The 20261-nt window shown below is 39.9% G+C and overlaps 1 protein-coding gene across 1 annotated transcript in view; it reads left to right on the top strand.

The window, feature by feature from the left end:
* The window catches only part of LOC149180827 (uncharacterized), a 38585-nt gene extending 27874 nt beyond the window's left edge, over positions 1-10711 (top strand). Inside the window, exon 4 of the mRNA XM_089416311.1 lies at positions 10410-10711. Within this exon, the coding sequence (XP_089272437.1) occupies positions 10410-10553 (144 nt within the window). The 3' untranslated portion in view covers positions 10554-10711. The remainder of the gene's footprint in view (positions 1-10409) is intronic.
* Positions 10712-20261: the final 9550 nt, after the last annotated feature.

Raw genomic sequence — 20261 nt, 5'->3', positions numbered from 1 at the left:
ATTCCACATGACCAACGACAAGAGTTTATTCAGTACCTTGGAGGAGAAGGACCTCCAGATGCGCATAGAGATGGGTGATGATGGAAAGTACCGTGTTTCAGGTGAAGGCACGGTTGTGTTTCAGAGGGAGCATGGAGCTCCTCTCACCCTGACTGATGTAAAGTATGTGCCTGGACTGAAGAAGAACTTGGTATCCGTCGCTATGTTGGAAGACAAAGGCTATGATGTAGTCTTTAGTAAAGGAAAGGCATTCCTGAGGCACATCAGCACTGGACAGACCAAGAGGATTGGGATTCGAGTAAAGAATCTCTACAAGCTGGAGGTAGATGACTGTGCTGCATTGAGTTCCAAAGCAAAGTTGGTGCAAAGCCAAGATATTGGCAAGCTATGGCATAGAAGATTGGGCCACTTGCACCATGGGGCCTTGAAGATCATGCAGCAAATTTCTACCAGACTTCCCAAGGGTAAACTGGAGCAAGTGGATACATGCAAAGGTTGTACCTTGGGTAAGTATGCAAAATCTTCCTTTCAGGATCGAGATAGTTGAGCTGGAGCAATCTTGGAGCGAGTTCATACAGATGTGTGTGGACCATTCTCGACAGCCTCCACCGCTAAACAAAGGTACTATGTTATTTTCATTGATGATTTTTCTCGTAGATGTTGGATCTACTTCATGCAGAAGAAGGATCAAACCTTCTCAAGGTTTTGTGAGTTCAAAGCCTTGGTTGAGAAAGAATCTGGAAAGAAAATAAGGGCCTTGCGAAGCGACAATGGTGGAGAGTATGTCTCTCAACAGTTTAAGGACTTCTGTGCAGCAGAAGGAATTAAACGGGAGTTGACGACACCCCATAACCCACAACAGAATGGGGTGGCCGAAAGGAAGAACAGAACGATTGTGGGAGCAGCTTGGGCGATGCTGCATGACCAAGGCCTACCACTTCATTTGTGGGCTGAGGCATGCAATACAACAGTATACTTGCAGAATAGAAGCCTGCATCGTATACTGTTGATGAAGATACCAGTGGAGGCCTTCTTCGGGAAGAGACCAGATGTGAGTCACTTTAGGATCTTTGGATCATTGGTTTATTGCCATGTGACCAAAGATGCCCGAAAGAAGCTAGAGCCAATAGTTGAGTTGGGGATACTTGTGGGGTACACTGATACACCCCACAACTATTGGGTGTTCTTGCCTACCAGTCAGAGGACAATGGTATGCAGAGATCTGAAGTTCAATGAGCAGAAGGCCATGCGAGTTTCCCTTGAGAGGGAGCTCAAGTTGCATGCAGAGGAGGAACTTTTGGTTCCTAAGGAGGAGGAGCCTCAGACTGATGCGGAGCAGCCGCATGCAGAGGATCTAGGAGTGGAGACATCCACTCATGCAGAGTCTTCCAGAGATGGGCGGAAACGCTCAAGGGAAGTTGACAGATTGATGATGGATGCGAGAGAGAATGTGGGACAACCATCTTCTTAGCGCAGACAAAGGAGGTCACCCGAGCGGTACATTGGTTACATGGCCCTGGTTGGGGAATGTATAGAGACCGAACCATCTTCCTTCGAGGAAGTAGTGCAGCAACCAGTCTAGGTTGATGCTATGGTGGAGTACGACTCCATAGTTCGGAACAGTGTTTGGGATGTTGTTCCAAGACCAGAGAACAAGTCAGTAGTGAGTTCCTGATGGCTTTACAAGGTAAAGCAAGCAGTTGATGGGAGTGTGGAGAAACATAAGGCAAGGTTCGTTGCCCGTGGTTTCTCACAGGTCGAGGGGATCGACTATGATGAGACTTTTGCTCCTGTAGCAAGGTACTCATCTATTAGATTGATGTTGGCACTATCAGCACAGATGGGTTGGAAGATCCATTAGATGGATGTGAAGATTACGTTCCTCAATGGCAAGATTGACGAAGAGGTGTACATAGAGCAGCCGGAAGGATTTGAGACCTTCGATCGTGAGTCGCATGTGTGCCGACTCAAGAGAGCTTTGTACGGGCTGAAGCAAGCACCTCGTGCTTGGTACACTAGGATCAACAACTATTTCACCGGGTTGGGTGTGAAGCAGATGCGAACCTATACCACATCATGGTAGAAGGTACGCTATTGATCATTGTTCTTTATGTTGATGATCTGATATTGACAGGTGATGATTAGTGGATCAAGTCTTGCAAGGAGGACCTTGCAAGAGAGTTCAAGATGAAAGACATGGGTCTCATGCACTACTTTCTAGGCATGGAAGTGTGGCAGAAGGATGGGGAAGTGTTTGTGTCTCAAGGCAAGTATGCCGATGAGATACTCAGGAGATTCTACATGGAGAGGTGCAAGCCCATGCAGACTCCTCTAGCAGGTAACTGGAGGAAGGAGGATGCTACTTCAGGTGAGGTAGTAGCTGCTACTGTTTATCAATAGCTTGTGGGTTCATTGATGTATTTAGTGAACACACGACCAGATTTGTGCTTTGCAGTGAACCAGCTGAGTCAAGCTATGGTTCAGCCTACCAAGCTGTTTTGGAAGGCAGCGAAGCATGTGCTGAGATACCTCAGAGGCACATCTCAGTATGGATTATGGTACAGACGGACAGAGGGAGTGAAGCTTCAGGGCTTCACAAATGCAGATTGGGCAGGGAGTCCATCAGATCGGAAGAGCACTTCAGGAGGAATTTTCAACCTTGGTTCAACTGCAGTTTCTTAGTACAACAGGAAATAGAGGTCAGTTGCACTTAGCTCAGCAGAGGCTGAATACATGGCTACCAGTCAGGCAGCATGTGAGGCCATTTGGATGCGGAAAATTCTAGTTGGATTGTTTGATCAGAGGATGGATCCAACTGTGATCTATTGCGATAATCAGAGTTGTATCAAACTCTCTGAGAATCCAGTATTTCATGACAGGTCCAAGCACATCGATATTTGGTATCATCATCTTCGAGACTGTGTGGTGAAGAGGATCATGTTGTTGCAGTATGTTTCAACTGAGGAGCAGGATGCAGATATTTTGACTAAGGCATTGTCAAAATGCAAATTCGAGTTCCACAGAGATAGGATTGGGGTGACAGATAATCCCTTTCTTGTTGAGAGGGAGTGTTGAAAATAGCAACAAGAAATGCTAAATATAGAAGTGCTAAAAATAGCATTACTATAAATAGCATTTCATGATAAATTCCAATTTTAGTTAGTCCCTGAACTAAAATTGAAAATTAAAATTCGAATTTGATCTTAGCAGCTATTTGAAAAATAATTAATTAATTCATCTTGAGTTAATTAGTTGGAGAAAATCAAACATGAAGTCTATGTGAAGACATGCAACAGTTATCCCTTTGATTGAGGAAGTTATCCCTTAATTAAGGAGATCAGGATGGGTTGTAATTAGTTAGCTTAGTTAACTGAGTTAAGTCTAGTTAGATTAGTTCCAACAGTTTGTGGAACTGATTTTGAGTTCAGTTAGTTAATGCATGCATGCATGTAACTAGTGTATTTCAGATAACTGAATATTCTCTCATAAATAACTCATGCATGTCAGTTCGGTCAGAGTGAAGTATAAAGACTTCAGTAATAAACATAATAACATAAATATTTTATTAATAAGTGAATGATGATTACATTTTTGTGAGAGGCCCTAGCTATATACTGCCTTAGGTGCCCCTTGGTGAACGGGCATGATCTTTGATCATGCCCTTTTGCCTAATAAACTACAACTAACTAATTTTTACTTAACATTGCCTTCCTCTCGAAAGAATGCTTTGTCCTCAAAGCATACGTAACGACGGATGTTGTTGACAAAATGCTTCATTCTCCCAAGAAGCTTCTTCTTCTAGTAAGTCCTTCCATTTAATCAAGTATTCCTTGATTGTACGATGTCGAAGCTTTCTTTCTCTAGTAGATAAAATACCTTCTGGTTCTAGAATGACCCACCCTTCATCATCCAGAGAGGGAAGCGTTGTTTGCGCTGATTGATGGTCGCCTAGTGCCCTTTTAAGGCAGGAGACATGGAAGACGTTGTGAACATGACTTTTCTCTGGAAGGCTTAAACCATATGCAACTTGGCTGATCTTTTTATTGATCTGATAAGGTCCATAGAACTTTGGTTCCAATTTGTTTTTTCCTTTTTGTTTTAAGGACAATTGTTTGTATGGTTGGAGCTTGACAAACACCCATTCTCCGACTTCAAATTCTCTTTCGGGTTGCTTGTTGCTTTATACGATTCCTCGCATTATTCAAGTTTTCTTTCAATATTTGGACGATTTTTTGGGTTTCTTCTAGTTGATTTTTAACAACAGGTAGATTTGTCTGGACAATAGCTAGATCCTTCCATTTTGGGGGCTCATATCCATACAACGCTTGAAATGGCGTCATTTTTGCTGACGTATGATAAGTAGAATTATACCACCACTCAGTGAGATGCAACCATTGAGCCCACTTATTTTGTTTTTCTGTAGTGTAGCAATGTAGGTAGGCCTCCAAATATTTATTGACAACCTCTATTTGTCCATTTGTTTGAGGTTGATAAGCGGAACTCATATTTAGGTAGGTTCCTATGTGGTTGAACAACTCCTTCCTGAAATTACCCTTGAATTTGGCATCTCTATCACTCACAATGACTTTCAGAAAACCATGTAATATATATATATATATATATTTGCAAAATATTTCAGCGATTTGTTTAGCTGAGTATTATTTCTTTATTGCCATAAAGTGAGCATATTTGGTGAGTCTGTCGACCACTACGAAAATCTTGTCCTTGCCTTCAGATATGGGTAATCCCTTAATAAAGTCCATCGAAATTTCTTCCCATTTCTGATTTGGAATGTTTAAAGGGTGAAGTAATCCAAGTGTCATAATATTTTCACTTTTATTCCTTTGACATGTGTCACACTTTGCTACATACTTCTGAATATCGCGACTCATCCCTTTCCAAAAGAATGATTGACGTGCATTGTAGTAAGTCTTGAAGAATCCTACATGTCCGGCTGATGGTGAATCATGTGACTCCTTGAGTATCTTAAATTTAAACTTAGAATTTGCATTTAGATAAATTCTTCCCTTGTACCATAGAATATCATTCTTCCATTCAAATTTTGAGTTGTTGGGAAGGTTATTGGTTATCGCCGTTATTTCTGGATCCTTGGCATACTCACTTTGAATCTCGTTAAGCCATTCAGGAAAAACAACCGAGATTGCAAGTAGTGTTAGTTCTTTGTCTTTCTTGGACAGGGCATCTGCTACTACATTGTCTTTTCCCCTTTTATGTAGTATTTCCATGTCAAAGGCGGCAATTTTTTCAATCCATTTTTGTTATTCTTCGGAAAGTGTTTTTTGTTGAAGGAGGTGCTGGAGACTGTTATGGTTTGTCCGAATGGAGAACTTACTCCCCAAAAGATATTGCCTCCACTTAGCCAGTGCGTGCATAATAGCAAGCATTTCTTTGTTGTATGTGGACTTGAGACGTTCTCTTTTATTGAGCTTCCTGCTTTCAAAAGCTATTGGATGCCCTTCTTGCATTAATACTGCACCTATACCGAATCCAGAAGCATCACACTCGATGATAAATGGTTTAGAAAAATCTGGAGTTGCCAATATTGGGGCATTAGACATAACTTCCTTTAATTATCGCTTCCTCATCCCATAGAAATTAATTCTTCTTTAAAGGGTTTGTCAGAGGTGCAGTTATATGTGCATAGTTTTTAATAAACCTTCGGTAATACCCAGCCAAACCTAAGGACCCTCTTAGCTTGGATACATTAACTGGTTTGGTCCATTCCTTTATAGCTTTGATTTTGTTAGGGTCCACTTTTACGCCTTCATGGGATATAATGTGTCCAAGGTATTCTACTTCTTCCTTTCTGAAGGTGCATTTGGATTTTTTTGCGTAGAACTGATGCTCTTTTAGTAATGTAAGAACTTTATCCAGATGTTGTAAGTGCTCCTTCCAAGTTTTACTGTAAATTAAAATATCGTCAAAGAATACTAATACAAACTTCCTATGATGTGGATGAAATAATTCGTTCATAGTGGCTTGGAATGTTGCTGGTGAATTGGTTAACCCAAACGACATTACTTTAAATTCATAGTGACCTTCGTGTGTTCGGAATGCCGTTTTTGGTATGTCTTCCAACCTGATTCTGATTTGATAATAGCTTGACCTTAAGTCCAATTTTGAGAAGTATTTTGCGCCATGTAGCTCATCCAACATTTCGTCAATAAAGGGGATTTGGAACTTGTTTTTAATTGTTATTTTGTTTAATCCTCTATAATCAATGCATAACCTAAATGAACCATCCTTCTTCCTTACCAATACCACTGGAGCAGCATATGGACTTTTACTTTTTGAGATGATCCCATAGTTTAAAAGGTCTTGGATTAATCTCTCAATTTCGATCTTTTGGTGATGTGGATATCGGTACGGCTTAATGTTGACGGGGTCTGACCCTGCTTTGACTTCTATTGTATGCTCAATTTCCCTGTTAGGAGGCATTTTCATAGGCAGGTCTTGAAATACTTTTTCATGCTTCTGAATTAGATCTTGTATCTCTGGTGACTCTTCACTGATCATATTTGCAGATAACATTTCTAATTGGTGACATTGTACTACATAAGCGGGTGCTCCTTTTTGAATCATCTTCATCATTTGAGATGATGATACAATTTGATTCTCTGGTGCTTGGAATCTGTGTAATTTGTACCTCTGACCTCCCCATTTAAATCTTATGAATTGTACTTGATGGTTGGCAGCATAAGTGCCTAGAGTTCGTAGCCATTGGATACCTAAGACCACATCTACTCCACCTAATGGTACAGTGAAGAACGGAGATTCTAAATTAAAGTCTTGAATCTACAATTTGACCTTATGGCATTTCCCTACCTTTTCAATCTTCTTACCGTCAGCTACCATCACCTTCATGTTTGGTAAGGGAAATGAAAAAATATTGAGTCTCTTTGCCAAGGTTGCATCTAAAAAATTGTGTGTGCTACCAGAGTCGATGAGAACCACTATGTTGTTCTTCTTTATATGTCCTTTCAACTTTAAAGTCTGAGGTTGTGATATACCTATCATAGCTGATAGTGACACTTGCGGAATACTTCCGTCATCTAATTCTGGTGAGAATTCTGGGGCATCTTCTGTTTCTTCTATGTCAGAATCCTCACTGTTTGAATCATTAGTTGCTTCACAATTATATAGGTTCTTTGATTCTTTTCCTTTAGCACACCTATGTTTGGGGTCCTACTTCTCACCACAGTGTTTGCATTTGCCTTCTTTCATCCTTTGTATTTCCACATTAGATTTTTCACCTTCACGACGATGTGATGGAATATATCTTGTATTATTTGAATCCACAGACTGGGGCATTCTTCGTCTTGAATATACTTTTTCCAGTTTTGACCACAGTATTTGTTCAAATTTCTTTTTAGCAGTTTTTTCTTTTCGTCTTGCTACTTCTATTGATGTAATGTCATGAAGGTCAAGTTCTACTTGCAAATGAGTTTTAAGTCCGGAGATGTATGATTGAACTAGACGAGACTCTGATAACCCAGGTACTCGTGTTACTAAGGTCTCCCATTCTTGAGTGTACTCATCCACACTTCCTTTTTGTCGTAATTTGATGAGTGTTGAAAAAAACTCTTCTTCCCTTACACCTTGGAATCTTTTAAAGAATGCATCTTTAAATTTTCTCTAACTAATGGCGATTGTCGTCTTCTTCCACCACATATACCAATTATATGCTTCTCCTTCCATTTTCATGGATGCGTGCCTAAGCTTTTCGTCATCATCGTTGATGTCATAAATCTCGAAGTATTCTTCTGCTTTATTCATCCATGCAACACTGTATTTTTCGTTCCCATCGAATTTAGGCATCTCGACTTTTGCCCTTTGCTGATATGTCGCTAATGGTTGAGCGAAAAAAGGGTGTTGATTGGTAAATGTATCCCAGAGTTGCTTATTTGAAAAAGTCGCGTTACTATTTCCTTGGTGGGGCGTCGCTGATTTTTTTGGAGATTCAACTTTTTCTTGAGAATCTGTTGATTTTATTGAGTCTGATGAATTGTGCTCTTGATTTCCTCCATCTTCTTGGAGTAGTTGTTCGGGTGTCATATTCCGCTTTCCACACAAGTGGTTCAGCAATGCTAAGGTCTGGTTATGATTCATTTCGGATTGGATCTGGTTCTGCCCTAGCTATAGTTCTATTCGATTTGTCGTATCCTGAAGCCTCTTGATATCGTCAGAATGCCCGATAAACTTACTCTCGAAATCGACTAATTTTTTATTGAAATCATCGGAGTGGCTAGTAATCCTATTCTCCAATTCAATCAATCTTTTACTGAAATCGGCCATTGACATTGATGACATTGAATGAGTTTGTGGGGGTGTATATTTGTCTGCCAGCTTAATTTTTTTTTTAAATAATTAAATTAAATTAATTAATTTAATTATATGACATATAAGTTTTTGTTTTTGTTTTTTTTTTAATTATATAACATATAGTTTTTAAACTATATAATATATGTATATATATATAAATAAATTATATATCGTATATAATATATGTTATAATATATTAACCTCCGTGGGTTATTTTAAATGATATGCCGTGGAAAAACAACGACATAGCTAAGGAAACAACCTCAACGTGAAGGATGTTGATGGATGGGACGTCGAGGGCAGAGTGGACAGACGGCAACAGCATGAGGGACGTTGAGGCAGAGTGGGCAGACGACAACAATGTGAGGGACGTCGAGGGCAGAGTGGACAGACGACAACAGTGTGAGGGAATTGGTGGCGGTGGTAGTGAGACGATAGACAGAGAAAATGGTGGCGGTGGTGGTGAGACGGTGGAGAACAGTGGGATGAAAGATGGATGCGGAAGGTTTCGATGGAAATAAGAATGATGACGGCGATGGGGCAGCGGACCTGTGATAACGGCAGGTACACAGATGCTAGATGCTGCAAACAGCAACTGAGGCAGCGTAGCACGGGACGACAACGAAGGCAACGATCTTAGTCGCTCTGATACTAGATGAAGTATAAAGACTTTAGTAATAAACAGAATAACATAAATATTTTGTTAATTAGTGAATAATGATTACATTTTTATGAGAGGCCCTGGCTATATACCGCCTTAGGTGCCCCTTGGTGAACAATAAACTACAACTAACTAATTTTTACATAACAAAAAGACCTAGTTGAGATCAGAGGAAGGGACAGTGTACTATCAGTTGCAGGAATATTCCCATGATGATATCTCTTGCATGCAGAAGGAATTCATTCTTTGAGGATTGCGCAGTTATTTCTGGTTTTGGTAAGTTGTGTGAGAGGTGAATATACACAAGTGACAGCCAGAGGACCCAGGAGAAACTGCGCAAAGAAATAGGAGGCTTAGAGGACTGAAGGAAGGCATATGTTGTGTCTATTCAGTCTATGAGCAACATTGAGGGATTGTACTGAGAGCTGGATAGCTTGTGAACTAAAGCTTTGTGTAATCCAGAGATATTTCCACTTGTATGATAATACATATAGCGGGGTTTTTAGCTGAGGCTTTCCCTAGAGTATTCTTCTGTGTTCATGTGTGATTGATTTCTCATTCTATGTTATATGTGTTCTATTTGATCTTGCTCAAAATCGATTAAGCTTCCGCAAGTTTGTTTGTAGAAGTAGATCAAGTATTTTGCTTTAGTATATTGCATTATCAGGTGATCTACAGTGAGAAATTCTACAAAAATATCTTTTGATGAATTGTTCTAGTGGAATAAACATGGTAGTTTATAGATCAACATCTCCAAATTTTGAGGGAGTGCCCAAATGTCCTCATATGCTCCCCTAGATGAGAAATGTTCCACAAATCCTGTGAATTTTTTTGTAGTTTGTTTTGCAAGAAGGAGGATGTTGAGAGATGTTTTGTTTGGAGTTTCATCATCCTAGACATGCAAGGATTGAGGAGAGCACAAACACCAACTTGAGGAGTGTGTTCCCATGTAACATTGATGATAATAATAATAATAATAATAATAATAAACAACTAGTATAGATCCAACTTAACTCGATTTTTTAAGCACGTCGGATTATTTGTTATCCCTCTCAGTGCTTAATAAATCTGAGGTTAAGATGGATCTACACTGGTTATAGACTTATCCAATATATGAAACAATATATTATTGGAACACAAAGAAGATGAAGGCATACATAGAAACACCAGACACATTTATATCAATGGATTGAGAATATACAAAAATTAGCAATAATTATTTGGAATCCCATTTATTTCTTTGGAACATTATTAACTGTAAGTTGCATCAATAACTGTGTTATGCTGGACTGGATTGAGAATATACAAAGATTAGCAATAATTATTGTGAATCCCATCTGTTTCTTTAGAACATTATTAACTGTAAATTGCATCAATAACTCTGTTATGCTGGACTGGATAGCAGGATCCTGGGACAACACCAGCAAAGAGGTTGTGGTCATCAATTGATGTTGGCACTGAGGTTTATATTAGTGGCAATGATGAGATTGCAGAATGGATTGTAAGTGATTTTGATGTTCTTATCCCAAAGGGTAGTAATTCTCTATAGAAGAAAGATGTAATATTAAGTTCTAATATTTTTTGGTTAGCTAGACCCATGGGGTTTTGAACTGGTGACCTTCACATAAGGAGTGCTTTAACAGTGCACTCTACTCTATTGTCGACTGTTCTATGCTTCACGAGTTAATACTAGGTACTAATTTTCAATCTCTTTGTGCTATAGAATAGAACTGAAAAATCAATTTCCTTTTCATCTGTGCTCTCATCTCCCACTTGTGTAATGCATGGTATTTCACTCCAATGCCCAATGAAACATACAAGCAGGTCAGCATAGCTGTGCTAAATTATTTTATTTTTACATTTACCATGTCATCATGATAAATTTTTTTCCTGCCCCAAAAGAGTTATTTCTGTAAAAATACCATTTTCAGCAATACTAAAAATATTGTATATCAAATTCTTTGCTTTCGCTGGTGTAATTGTTTTCCTGAAAGTTATTATTGGTTGTTAACATTAAGTTACAGTGAACACATAATTATGTGAAGTCCTAAAAGTTATTATTGGTTGTTAACATTAAGTTACAGTGAACACATAATTATATGAAGATACAAACTACCGAGAGTGACAGTGCTGAAAAAAAAACTACCGAGAGTGACACATATACATTAAGGCAGCGTGGCCGAAAGATCAGTTACATGAGTTTATGCGTGACGTTGGACGAATTGCAGAGTGTCAGTTTTACAGTAAAGCATCATGCAACAACCAAAATTTGGAAATTTTATTTGCAATTCTATTGTGCAATAGCTTGCATATTATTGCATATTATTTGGGGCTGAGAATTATTGTCCTCGTATTAAGTTCGCACGTAGCGTAAGTATTTTCTGTGGCATTTGCTACAACTTTAGTTTATGTCCATTTTAAGTTTGTAATCTAGCGCTGGATTATCCACCATGAAGTAAGCTAGAATTCTTCAGATTTAATTATAGGATCTCTTATATTCTTCTATGACCATGCTTTGTGAGATGTCAAAGAAGCTTCCCTTTTTATCATTGTATGTGCACATTTTAAATCACAATATAAACAGATATATCAATGATAGAATGATATCATGATATGACTGTAGGTAAAAACATTAATTGTCCATTCCTTTTATGCTGCATATATGAACAACCAAATCCTTTTATATGGCTTAATAACTAATATAAGAAATGAAAGAAAATACTCATTTTTTGTTGGAGACATAATTAAAATATACAGTTTTTACTATTCCATAACAAGAATGGCACGGACATATGCATGTTTATGACCCTCAAATAGTGTTGGTATTGTTAGAATGTTGTGCCGCTGGAGGTATCTCTAGCTTGGCTTGCCATGAGGCATTCTATCCAAGATGTTTGTCTTATAGGAATTGTTACCGCTCAAACTAGCAGGAGTCCTAGGAGGGGATTATATAAAGCAACTACTAGGTCAAGGGGCAACAATGAAGCGATAGCCCATTGTCACCTCAGCTAAGGCTCCCTGCGCTTTACGGAATTTCACCAATGGGAGGAGACTTGGTATAAGAGGAACCACAATAATGATTATGTCAATGAAAGGATAAAGGGTGATTCCCAAGGCCTATTCACAAGAGAGACTCAATTATATATGGCTTTCTTGCTCGAGAAGCAAGGTGATAGGATCTCTAGGAAGGGTTAAGAGGATCTTTGAGGCTAGGGTTTGGAAATATGTCTTGCCAAGAAGGTTACTAGACCCGAAAATCCTTATGGAGAATTGATCTTTATGTGATCTTTGTGGAATTAGAGTTGTAAGGTTGCAGGACCACACGGGACTGAGTGGACCCAAATTAGGTCAAGGGTGCGGAGTTGATCAACCAAGGAGGGGCTTGACCTAATTATGGAAGAGAAGAGGATCAAAGGACAAATTTTCTTTGGAGAATTGAATGCAATGATCCAATTGAGGACATTAGCAAGGGAAACCTAGGGCAAGAAACGATTCTTGAGCTCGGACTTGCTATATCTGAAGATCCCACTATCGGAATTTCTTGAAATTTGGAAGGCCTCTAGAGAAAACCCTAGCGCAGTTATGGACAATAGATCAAAGTTCTTTGATGGCTACAATGGGAGAAAAATGATGCCCTAGGTGACCTATGGAGGTTAGGCCGAGAAAGAGAAGGAGAGGTGAGAGAAATATTCTTTAACAGTGATCACCTATGGAAGGATTAGTGCCTTATCCTTTGGGAGGGATGGAGTCAAAGATAATTTATTGTTTGGAAATGATTTACCCAAACAATGAGGACTTCAAGCAACTTCACATGACATTAGAGCATGAGAACATCTACTTAAGGACTTTATACTTTGATATGCAATAATTGGTGACTTATCAAGATATATTCAACAAAAATAATCTCTAGGAACATTCACCCATTGATACATGTGTTGAAGAAAGTGTAACTAGGTTCGGTCTTCATGACATTGTAATTATGATTTTTGTAAACAAGAAAATGAATTTATTATTATTCCTTGCTGCATGGGTTTCATGAGCAAGAGGTTTATTTATTTAGTGGCTCTCATTGAGAGCCTTAGGATGTCAAAGAGTCAATGTCATGCTCTTCTTGAGCCGTTGTGTAATGTATACAAGTCTATAGAAAGGTCAAGTAACCCTCCAAGAGAAGCACAATCCTCCAAGACAAGCACAAGAAGAACTCTGCAAGCAAAACAATATAAAACACAGTCATGTCGGTCTGCAAATCAATATAAATGTCAAGTCTGCTCACACATAGAGACACATCAGTTCACATTGACACGTCGACTAAATATGGGTGACTAACCACTTTAAATATGAGCTAGAGTCACCACAGAGACAGATTTTTGGACATACCTATGCAGCTTCGGATGGCACAGTGGGTATAGGAATCTCAGATGATTATAGGGGTCTGCAATCTGAATTACAGGAGGAGCAGAGAACTCAGATACTTCTTTTGTTTCAAAGGGAAGTTGTAGACAAGATTTCATATAACACTCAGGGGGTCTATCCATTATGTTTTCAACCTCATGATGAATATAATCTCGGCCTCCTCCTTGTCTCAGTGATCACAAAAGTAACATTATAGTCGCGACATATGTGTAAAAAGGAAGACTATGAAGTGGCACTCTTTGTCTCAACCTACTCTCTAAATGAAGCCATTGTCTCGACATAATTATGAGGAGAAGGTTTTAAGTGATATGGTCTCTATCTTAAAGGGGAGACAGTCACAAGGTTATGTCTTTAGTGAAGGGGCAACTATGGTAAAAAACATCATGATCTCGGTGGACCTAGGTGCAGATCTCATTCATATATATATGGAGATCTCATTGATGAAAATATCAGTGAAGGTGCAGTCATGGTGCAACAGTAATGAAGATCTTAGTGGTGCAGTAGTGATGGCCTTAGTGATGCAACAATGATGATGATCTTAACTGTGACAAAAGAAGAGGATTGGTGTCTTAGTCTTGGAGTGGCTAAATAGGTCAAGGGTCATGGTCTTGGTATTCATCAATTGGAATCTCTATAAGAAGAATTTTGTGGGGGTTTCCTCTCCAAGAGGGAGAGGTTTTGGCCTTGGTAGAAAGCCAACATCTTGTGTTTTTGTCATGTATTTTGGTAACTGTTTGATGAAGTAAGAAATACACACACTAATGATATCAAGAGAAGATTGTGCTAATAAGCAAAAGTTAAAATACCTCACAAATAGTTATCATGCTAAGAAGAATCACATTAACTCTAATGGCCCTAGATTCTTCAACATGGTATCAGAGCTAAGGTGCTGAAGTCAAAGGAAGGGAGGCATAGAGACATTCAAGAATCAAGCTCCAAGAAGCATATCAAGGAAAGGGATCAAGATCTACAAAAATCAGTCCATAACAACAATCTACAACAATAAGAGCTTTTGTCTCCATAGTCATCATCAAAAGGCCATCAAGATCCTCATCAAGTTGTCTACAAAGCAAGGTAGCTCAAAGGACCTAAAAAACTGAGATCACATCATCTTGGAACAAGTTGAAACCCTAGAAACCATCTTGGTCTACACTACACAAGAAGACAAATTGAAGGTAATAAGGCATGAACACCTTCAAAGGATCATCTCCTTGCCCTAGAAGAAGATCATCCGAGGAAGCAACAAATCATCCTCATCAACAAGAGCAACCTTTTCTATTGAGGATATGCTCTCTCATTTGTAAGAAGGTCATCCAAGAAGAAGCTCTAATATATCTTCTTCAACCATCATCAAAGCAATCAAGGTGAAGATTTCATCTTCACATGACAGGTAAGTATCTTTTCATTCCATAATCAAGTTTGGTTAAATGACTTCATGATTGCAAGAAGATCTATAGGTTGGATGGGTCATCAAGATTCCTTATAGGAAGGAGGAGAATGGACATAGTCCTCTAAGTAGTTGAAGTCATTGAACATATCAAAAGGGCTACTCTGAATTCATGGAAAGGGATACTTATGAAAGATCCCCTCATATAGCAACATTGGAGATATCAAATAAATGTATATGGTAAATTCATACTCTAAAGGTGCAATGAAGAAGTGTTGTAGGGAAAAGTATCCGATTCGGATGACCCTATCCCACTCTAAGGGTGATAGTACCTCAGCAACAACTGTAAAGAAAACTACTTAAGGTTTACTTCTTTATGAAAGCAAGAGAGAGTGAAGAAATGCACTAACCGTTGTCTTGCGCTTAATGTCGAATCCAAACTCTTCTCTTTGCTTGCTTGCTCCCAGCTCCTTGCTCTTTTGCTGGCCCAGCTACAATGAGATCCTGCAAAATAACAAAGAAGGAAACTACAAGAAGCATGCAATCATAACTGATTCAAGGATTAGCATAAATCAAATATACAATTATCACAATACATCATTGAAACAAGTGCATATAGAAGAACCTCAATAGCTTTTATTAATGGAAGAAGTAAAGTTCTGAGAGTGTTACAACCATTGAAGGCCCCAATCCAGCAACACCTCCCAGCAGAAAGAATTTCTCCTCTTCACCTCCTTCAAGCAATCACCCAATAGCTCTATAGTGAAACCAACAGCATATCATTACTTTGCACAAAATTCCAGCCTCCTGAGCTCATAGGAGAGAGCTCAATATATAGATGAATTGAGAAAGGATGAGTCAGCTTGCAACTGATGTGTAGCTGCCTTGTGTCCTCTCTCTCTTCAGTTCTTGAGTCCACTTGGAGAACCTTGCTTCCACTTGGAGAAACAGAGCCTCTGACTCATCACAAGGCGAAATCCCTGATCCAAGTGTCATTTTTGGAAGATTCCAGAGCAATGACTCAGTGTGCCACTTGTCCCATCTCGCTCAGCGCAGGTGGCCTTTGTTCTACCTGCTTTGCAACGCAGGTACACCATGGAGGAGTTGAGTTTCAGCGCAGAAGCCTAGTGGAGCACCTGCTTTGATTTCAGGATTGCTTGTTTTTGAGTGTTTTCAGGTGGAGAACTGATCTGAGAGCTGTTGGTTTGCTGACCTTGTTCCTCTAGGGGTAGGAACATCATGTTTAGGGACTTTGGATCCCTTGGATTATTGACAATTCATGCCTGATGCTGCAAGGCACAAAATTGTCTATAACAGATGCCCCCTAAAGTATGAGGTCGTTTATCGGGTGAAATGCTTTATTAGGAGGATCCGAAGTTCATTCAATCTGCTGAGAAGTGTCCTGTAATAAGATACAATACAATACATTATTTTTCGTACTTTTTCATGATCTAGCTGAGGCGGGCATTCCCATGCTCAGCTTTATAAATTCATTTTGGTACATAGAACAGACGATCGTCTGATGGTAGACTGATAATTCTCTGCTGAAATTATCATCCTTTGAGAAGGATGATCATCTGCTGCAATGATGTACACATCAAATGGCTTTATATCCTGAATATATATCGCAGCCCGGATGGATGAAACTAGATCCGGGGTCTTCAATCTCTTCCGATCTTCACTCGATGTACAAGTCGATCCATGTGAGAATTTCTTGAAGTCGAACATGGAAAGACATCGCTTGATTACCAGTCAATGATGTAAACCGTTAGCAAGCGCGAGAGGAATCACCGATAAGGATGATGACCCTCAAGGTACAGCAGTACAATTCACATGGTGGGAATAAAGGACTTGACGTCGACCACCATGCAAAATCTTCTGGTCGAAGGTCATTGATGTATACCTGTCGCCGGAAGTGAGAAACTTGCCATTGAGGCATGCAAGCTTCAAAGTACTGAAGGGGTTGTTCCTAGATCAACTCCTTGGATAATGAGCTGATGTCGACAAGGAGCGATCCGTCAACGAAGGGCCTTAATGAATCCCACATTATTGACATGGAACGGAGCTAGTGATTGTGATGAGGTGAAAACAAACTGTGATGTATGATTCAGGGTGGCGGTCATGAAATGGATGAAGGACAATGTATGGCAGTGGATGGGACACGGTTGACTCTTTGCAGAACAACATCTCTTGAACATATAACGACACTGATGTGATGGATCGGTAGCATTACCCCAACTGTGGATGGTGTGGCGAGGACCATGGTGATGAGACCGGTGAATGAAAAAACCCAACCCGATGTGATACGGAGGACAAAGTGTCATGTTCAAGAGCGACTTGCTACCATTAAAGCTGTGAGGTTCTCCCAATTTTTCCCCAGTCATTGCTGACCAGTACCTCTTTATTTTTGTCAAGCTTGAGGAGGATAACATATGCTTGTTCTATAACCTGCCCTTCGGGCAAGCCCATCGCTATGTTTTAACGAGCCTAGCGATAGGGAAACTCGTTCTCGTCTAAAGACAAGTTTGTCGCTATTTAATGAATTTAACGAGTCTAACGACAAGGATAACTCGGTCATTTTCATTTTTAGAGAGTCTGAAAAGGTACATAAAGTCAACTCCAGAATTCCTTTTTCGTCATCTAATCCCTTAAGTCCGAAAAAGTATAAAACAATACAGAAGGGATGAGTTTTCGGTACTTTTAACGAGCCGAACAAAACAAGCGCTCGATCTTTTTGTGCAATAATCCCTCAGGTCCAAAAAGATTAAAATCTAGAGGAGGGATAGCTCTTCCGGTCGTTTAACGAGTTGGAAGGCCAAAACTCGGCAAACTTTTCATATTTTACGAGTCAGGAGAAAAGAGCTCAAAGGAGACTCGTCTTTTGAGGAACGAGTGATAAACAGGGGTAGCAGTAGATTCCAGGTACAGGTTGGAATTTTCCAATCACGGCAGTGTCACAAGGATGGCTTAGTGAAATCACTCTTCGCAGCTGTTCCTCAAAATGGGTAAACAAACATATGGAGATGAACGATTGGCCAAATGAATGGATGGAGGTGAGACTGCAAGAACACGACCAAGGGCTTTAATATGGCTGTCAAAGGTTACATTTACCAAGGTTATTTACCGGTTCATTTTTTCTGGGTGAGCTCGAACTCTAGGGGAAGATTGCTCACAACTTATGTTTATTTTTTAATGAGCATGAACTATGTGCTAAAACTGCTCGATTTTGCATGCCCCTAGCATCATAATAACGCATGTCAAAGGAGGGTGCCCCCCAAGCTTCATTGCATTCAACTTGGTGGTTGGAATGAAGGTTTACCTTTGAATTTTGAAAAGGGGATTTGTTTCATTTTTTAATGAGGTTGACATAGTAAAAGAACTATCCTCGTGACTCCTTGTTTCATTTTTTAACGAGGTTGACATGAGATAAGAACCGTCCTCGGGGCCCACTATATTTACAGTATTTCCATTAGGGCGATGATCCATGCTGACAAAATATTTAGGAATCTTCCGAGTCCGTTGGATATAGAAGATTTCATATTGTAGGTTTCCTCTGTGGCTAATTCTGCCAGATTACCCGCCGGCGGTAGGGCAAAAGTACCCATTAAGGCAGGGTCTTTTAGGAGACCTACTCCAATATTTTGGATCGATTGATTACTTTCATGGATCATTGTGCTGCTCCCCGTAACTTGAGAACTGTTGGGGAGAAATGTTTGTTGGTCGACGACTGTAATTTTTCCTTGAAAAGGAAATACAATCCTCCTGAAGTAGGTCGACACAACTGCAGCCATGGCATATATCCAAGGCCTTCCCAGTAGGATGTTGTAATCGAGGTTTCCGTCGATTACTTCCACATCAACTTCTACTGTTTTGCCCCCCAGTTCAACTTGCAAGTTACTTAAAATCCCGTATGGAGTGTATGATCGTCCATCAAATGCTTTTAATGTCGTTGACGATTTTGACAAGGGTGGTGAGCCTAAATTTTTCCAGCAACTCATCGACATAAGACATGTAGATGCCCCCTCATCAATAATTGTTCGATGAACAGTTTTGTTGAGGGTTTTCACTTGAATAAGGAAAGCTAGTTGAGCTGGTAACTGAGGGTCATATCCTTTATGATCAAAGGCCACAAGATTGGAATCCATTGGGCCAATCCCACTTATTGCTGATAGTAAAGCTTGCTCTTGGGAGGGGCAATTTTGTGGTACCTCAAGTGTCGACATAGTGGACGGCGATTGGGCCTGTTCCTCTACTATATTATAATTCTGTGCTATTTTTGCTCGAGGATTAAATGTCGATTTGTGTACTACTCCCTTTGGCGACTTTATCATTGGTTCAAGAATGATGGGTGGCACGACTTTGGTCAAAGTTGTTGTTGAACTACTAGGTTGTTTATTTGCCTTGTTGTTCAACTGCTTTGGATTCCTGTAATCTTTATTCCTCGTCAAAGCATTATTCTGCTGCTTTGAGGTGGACAACATAAGCACCTGGGATCGGGAAGCATTTTGATTAGCAACCAGATTTTGTCTTGGAGTAGGAAACGGATCAGTCAATACTGCTGGGGTTTTTGAACTCTTGAAGAGTTTCTTAACTTCAGCTATATGTGGACAATCTTTCGTCCAATGATCCTCATCGCATATATGACACCCTGTTGGGGGTTTCCCTTTCCTTTTCTTTTTCTTCTTGCCCCCTGGTTGTTTCAGTTGTTTGCCCTTGTCGGTTGACATGGCATTTACTTCTGAGGCAAGAAGTTCCTCATTTGCATTTTGACTAGAAATTTTGCGTTTGCCAGTCACGCCATTACTGGCGTGAGAATCAGTATTCGATTTAGGAGGGGGAGGAATTGAAAATTCAGGTTTAGGGGCGTCAGGTATTTTGTCGTAGAGCGTGCCCGACTGAGTATATACTAAGTCCAGATATTGAGCACGAGCAATGACCTGCTCCTCCGTTACGACTCCCCCCTTGGCCACATCTTCCGTTATAGCCGGAAGTAACGACTTTATAAACCATTCAGCTAACAGCTGATCGGGAACGTAAGTTTTCACCATCCTACGACGACGTCGCCACTCATGTATATGATCCGATATATGAGTGGCCGTTGTCTGTTTGAAGTTGGTAAGGAGTTCTGTTCCCGTTTCATACCTTATCGGTAATTGAAAATGGGTTAAAAAGGTTGTAGCTAAGGCACTGAAGTTGTCGAACGAAGCTCTAGGCAATTCAATGTACCATTTTGCCGCTGGACCCGTTAACGTCCTTTGAAAAAGGCGAAGTCTTATCGAATCATCATTCAAGGTGTTCGATGAACACCATAGATGGAATGTCATCACATGATTCGACGGGTCTTCACCCGGATTTCCATTAAATTTAGGAATATCTGATGGAAGTTTATGTGGAATCGCTGGCCACCAAGGGGCATAAGCAATTGGATCATTCGTCAGCCGGTTTAGATCTGGTAAT

This window comes from Pinus tabuliformis, chromosome 3_2 (genome assembly GCF_031772625.1).
Source record: "Pinus tabuliformis cultivar Carrire ecotype Pingquan chromosome 3_2, CPIR1, whole genome shotgun sequence".
Lineage (NCBI taxonomy): Eukaryota > Viridiplantae > Streptophyta > Pinopsida > Pinales > Pinaceae > Pinus > Pinus tabuliformis.
This window is presented reverse-complemented; position numbering and strand designations above follow the sequence as displayed.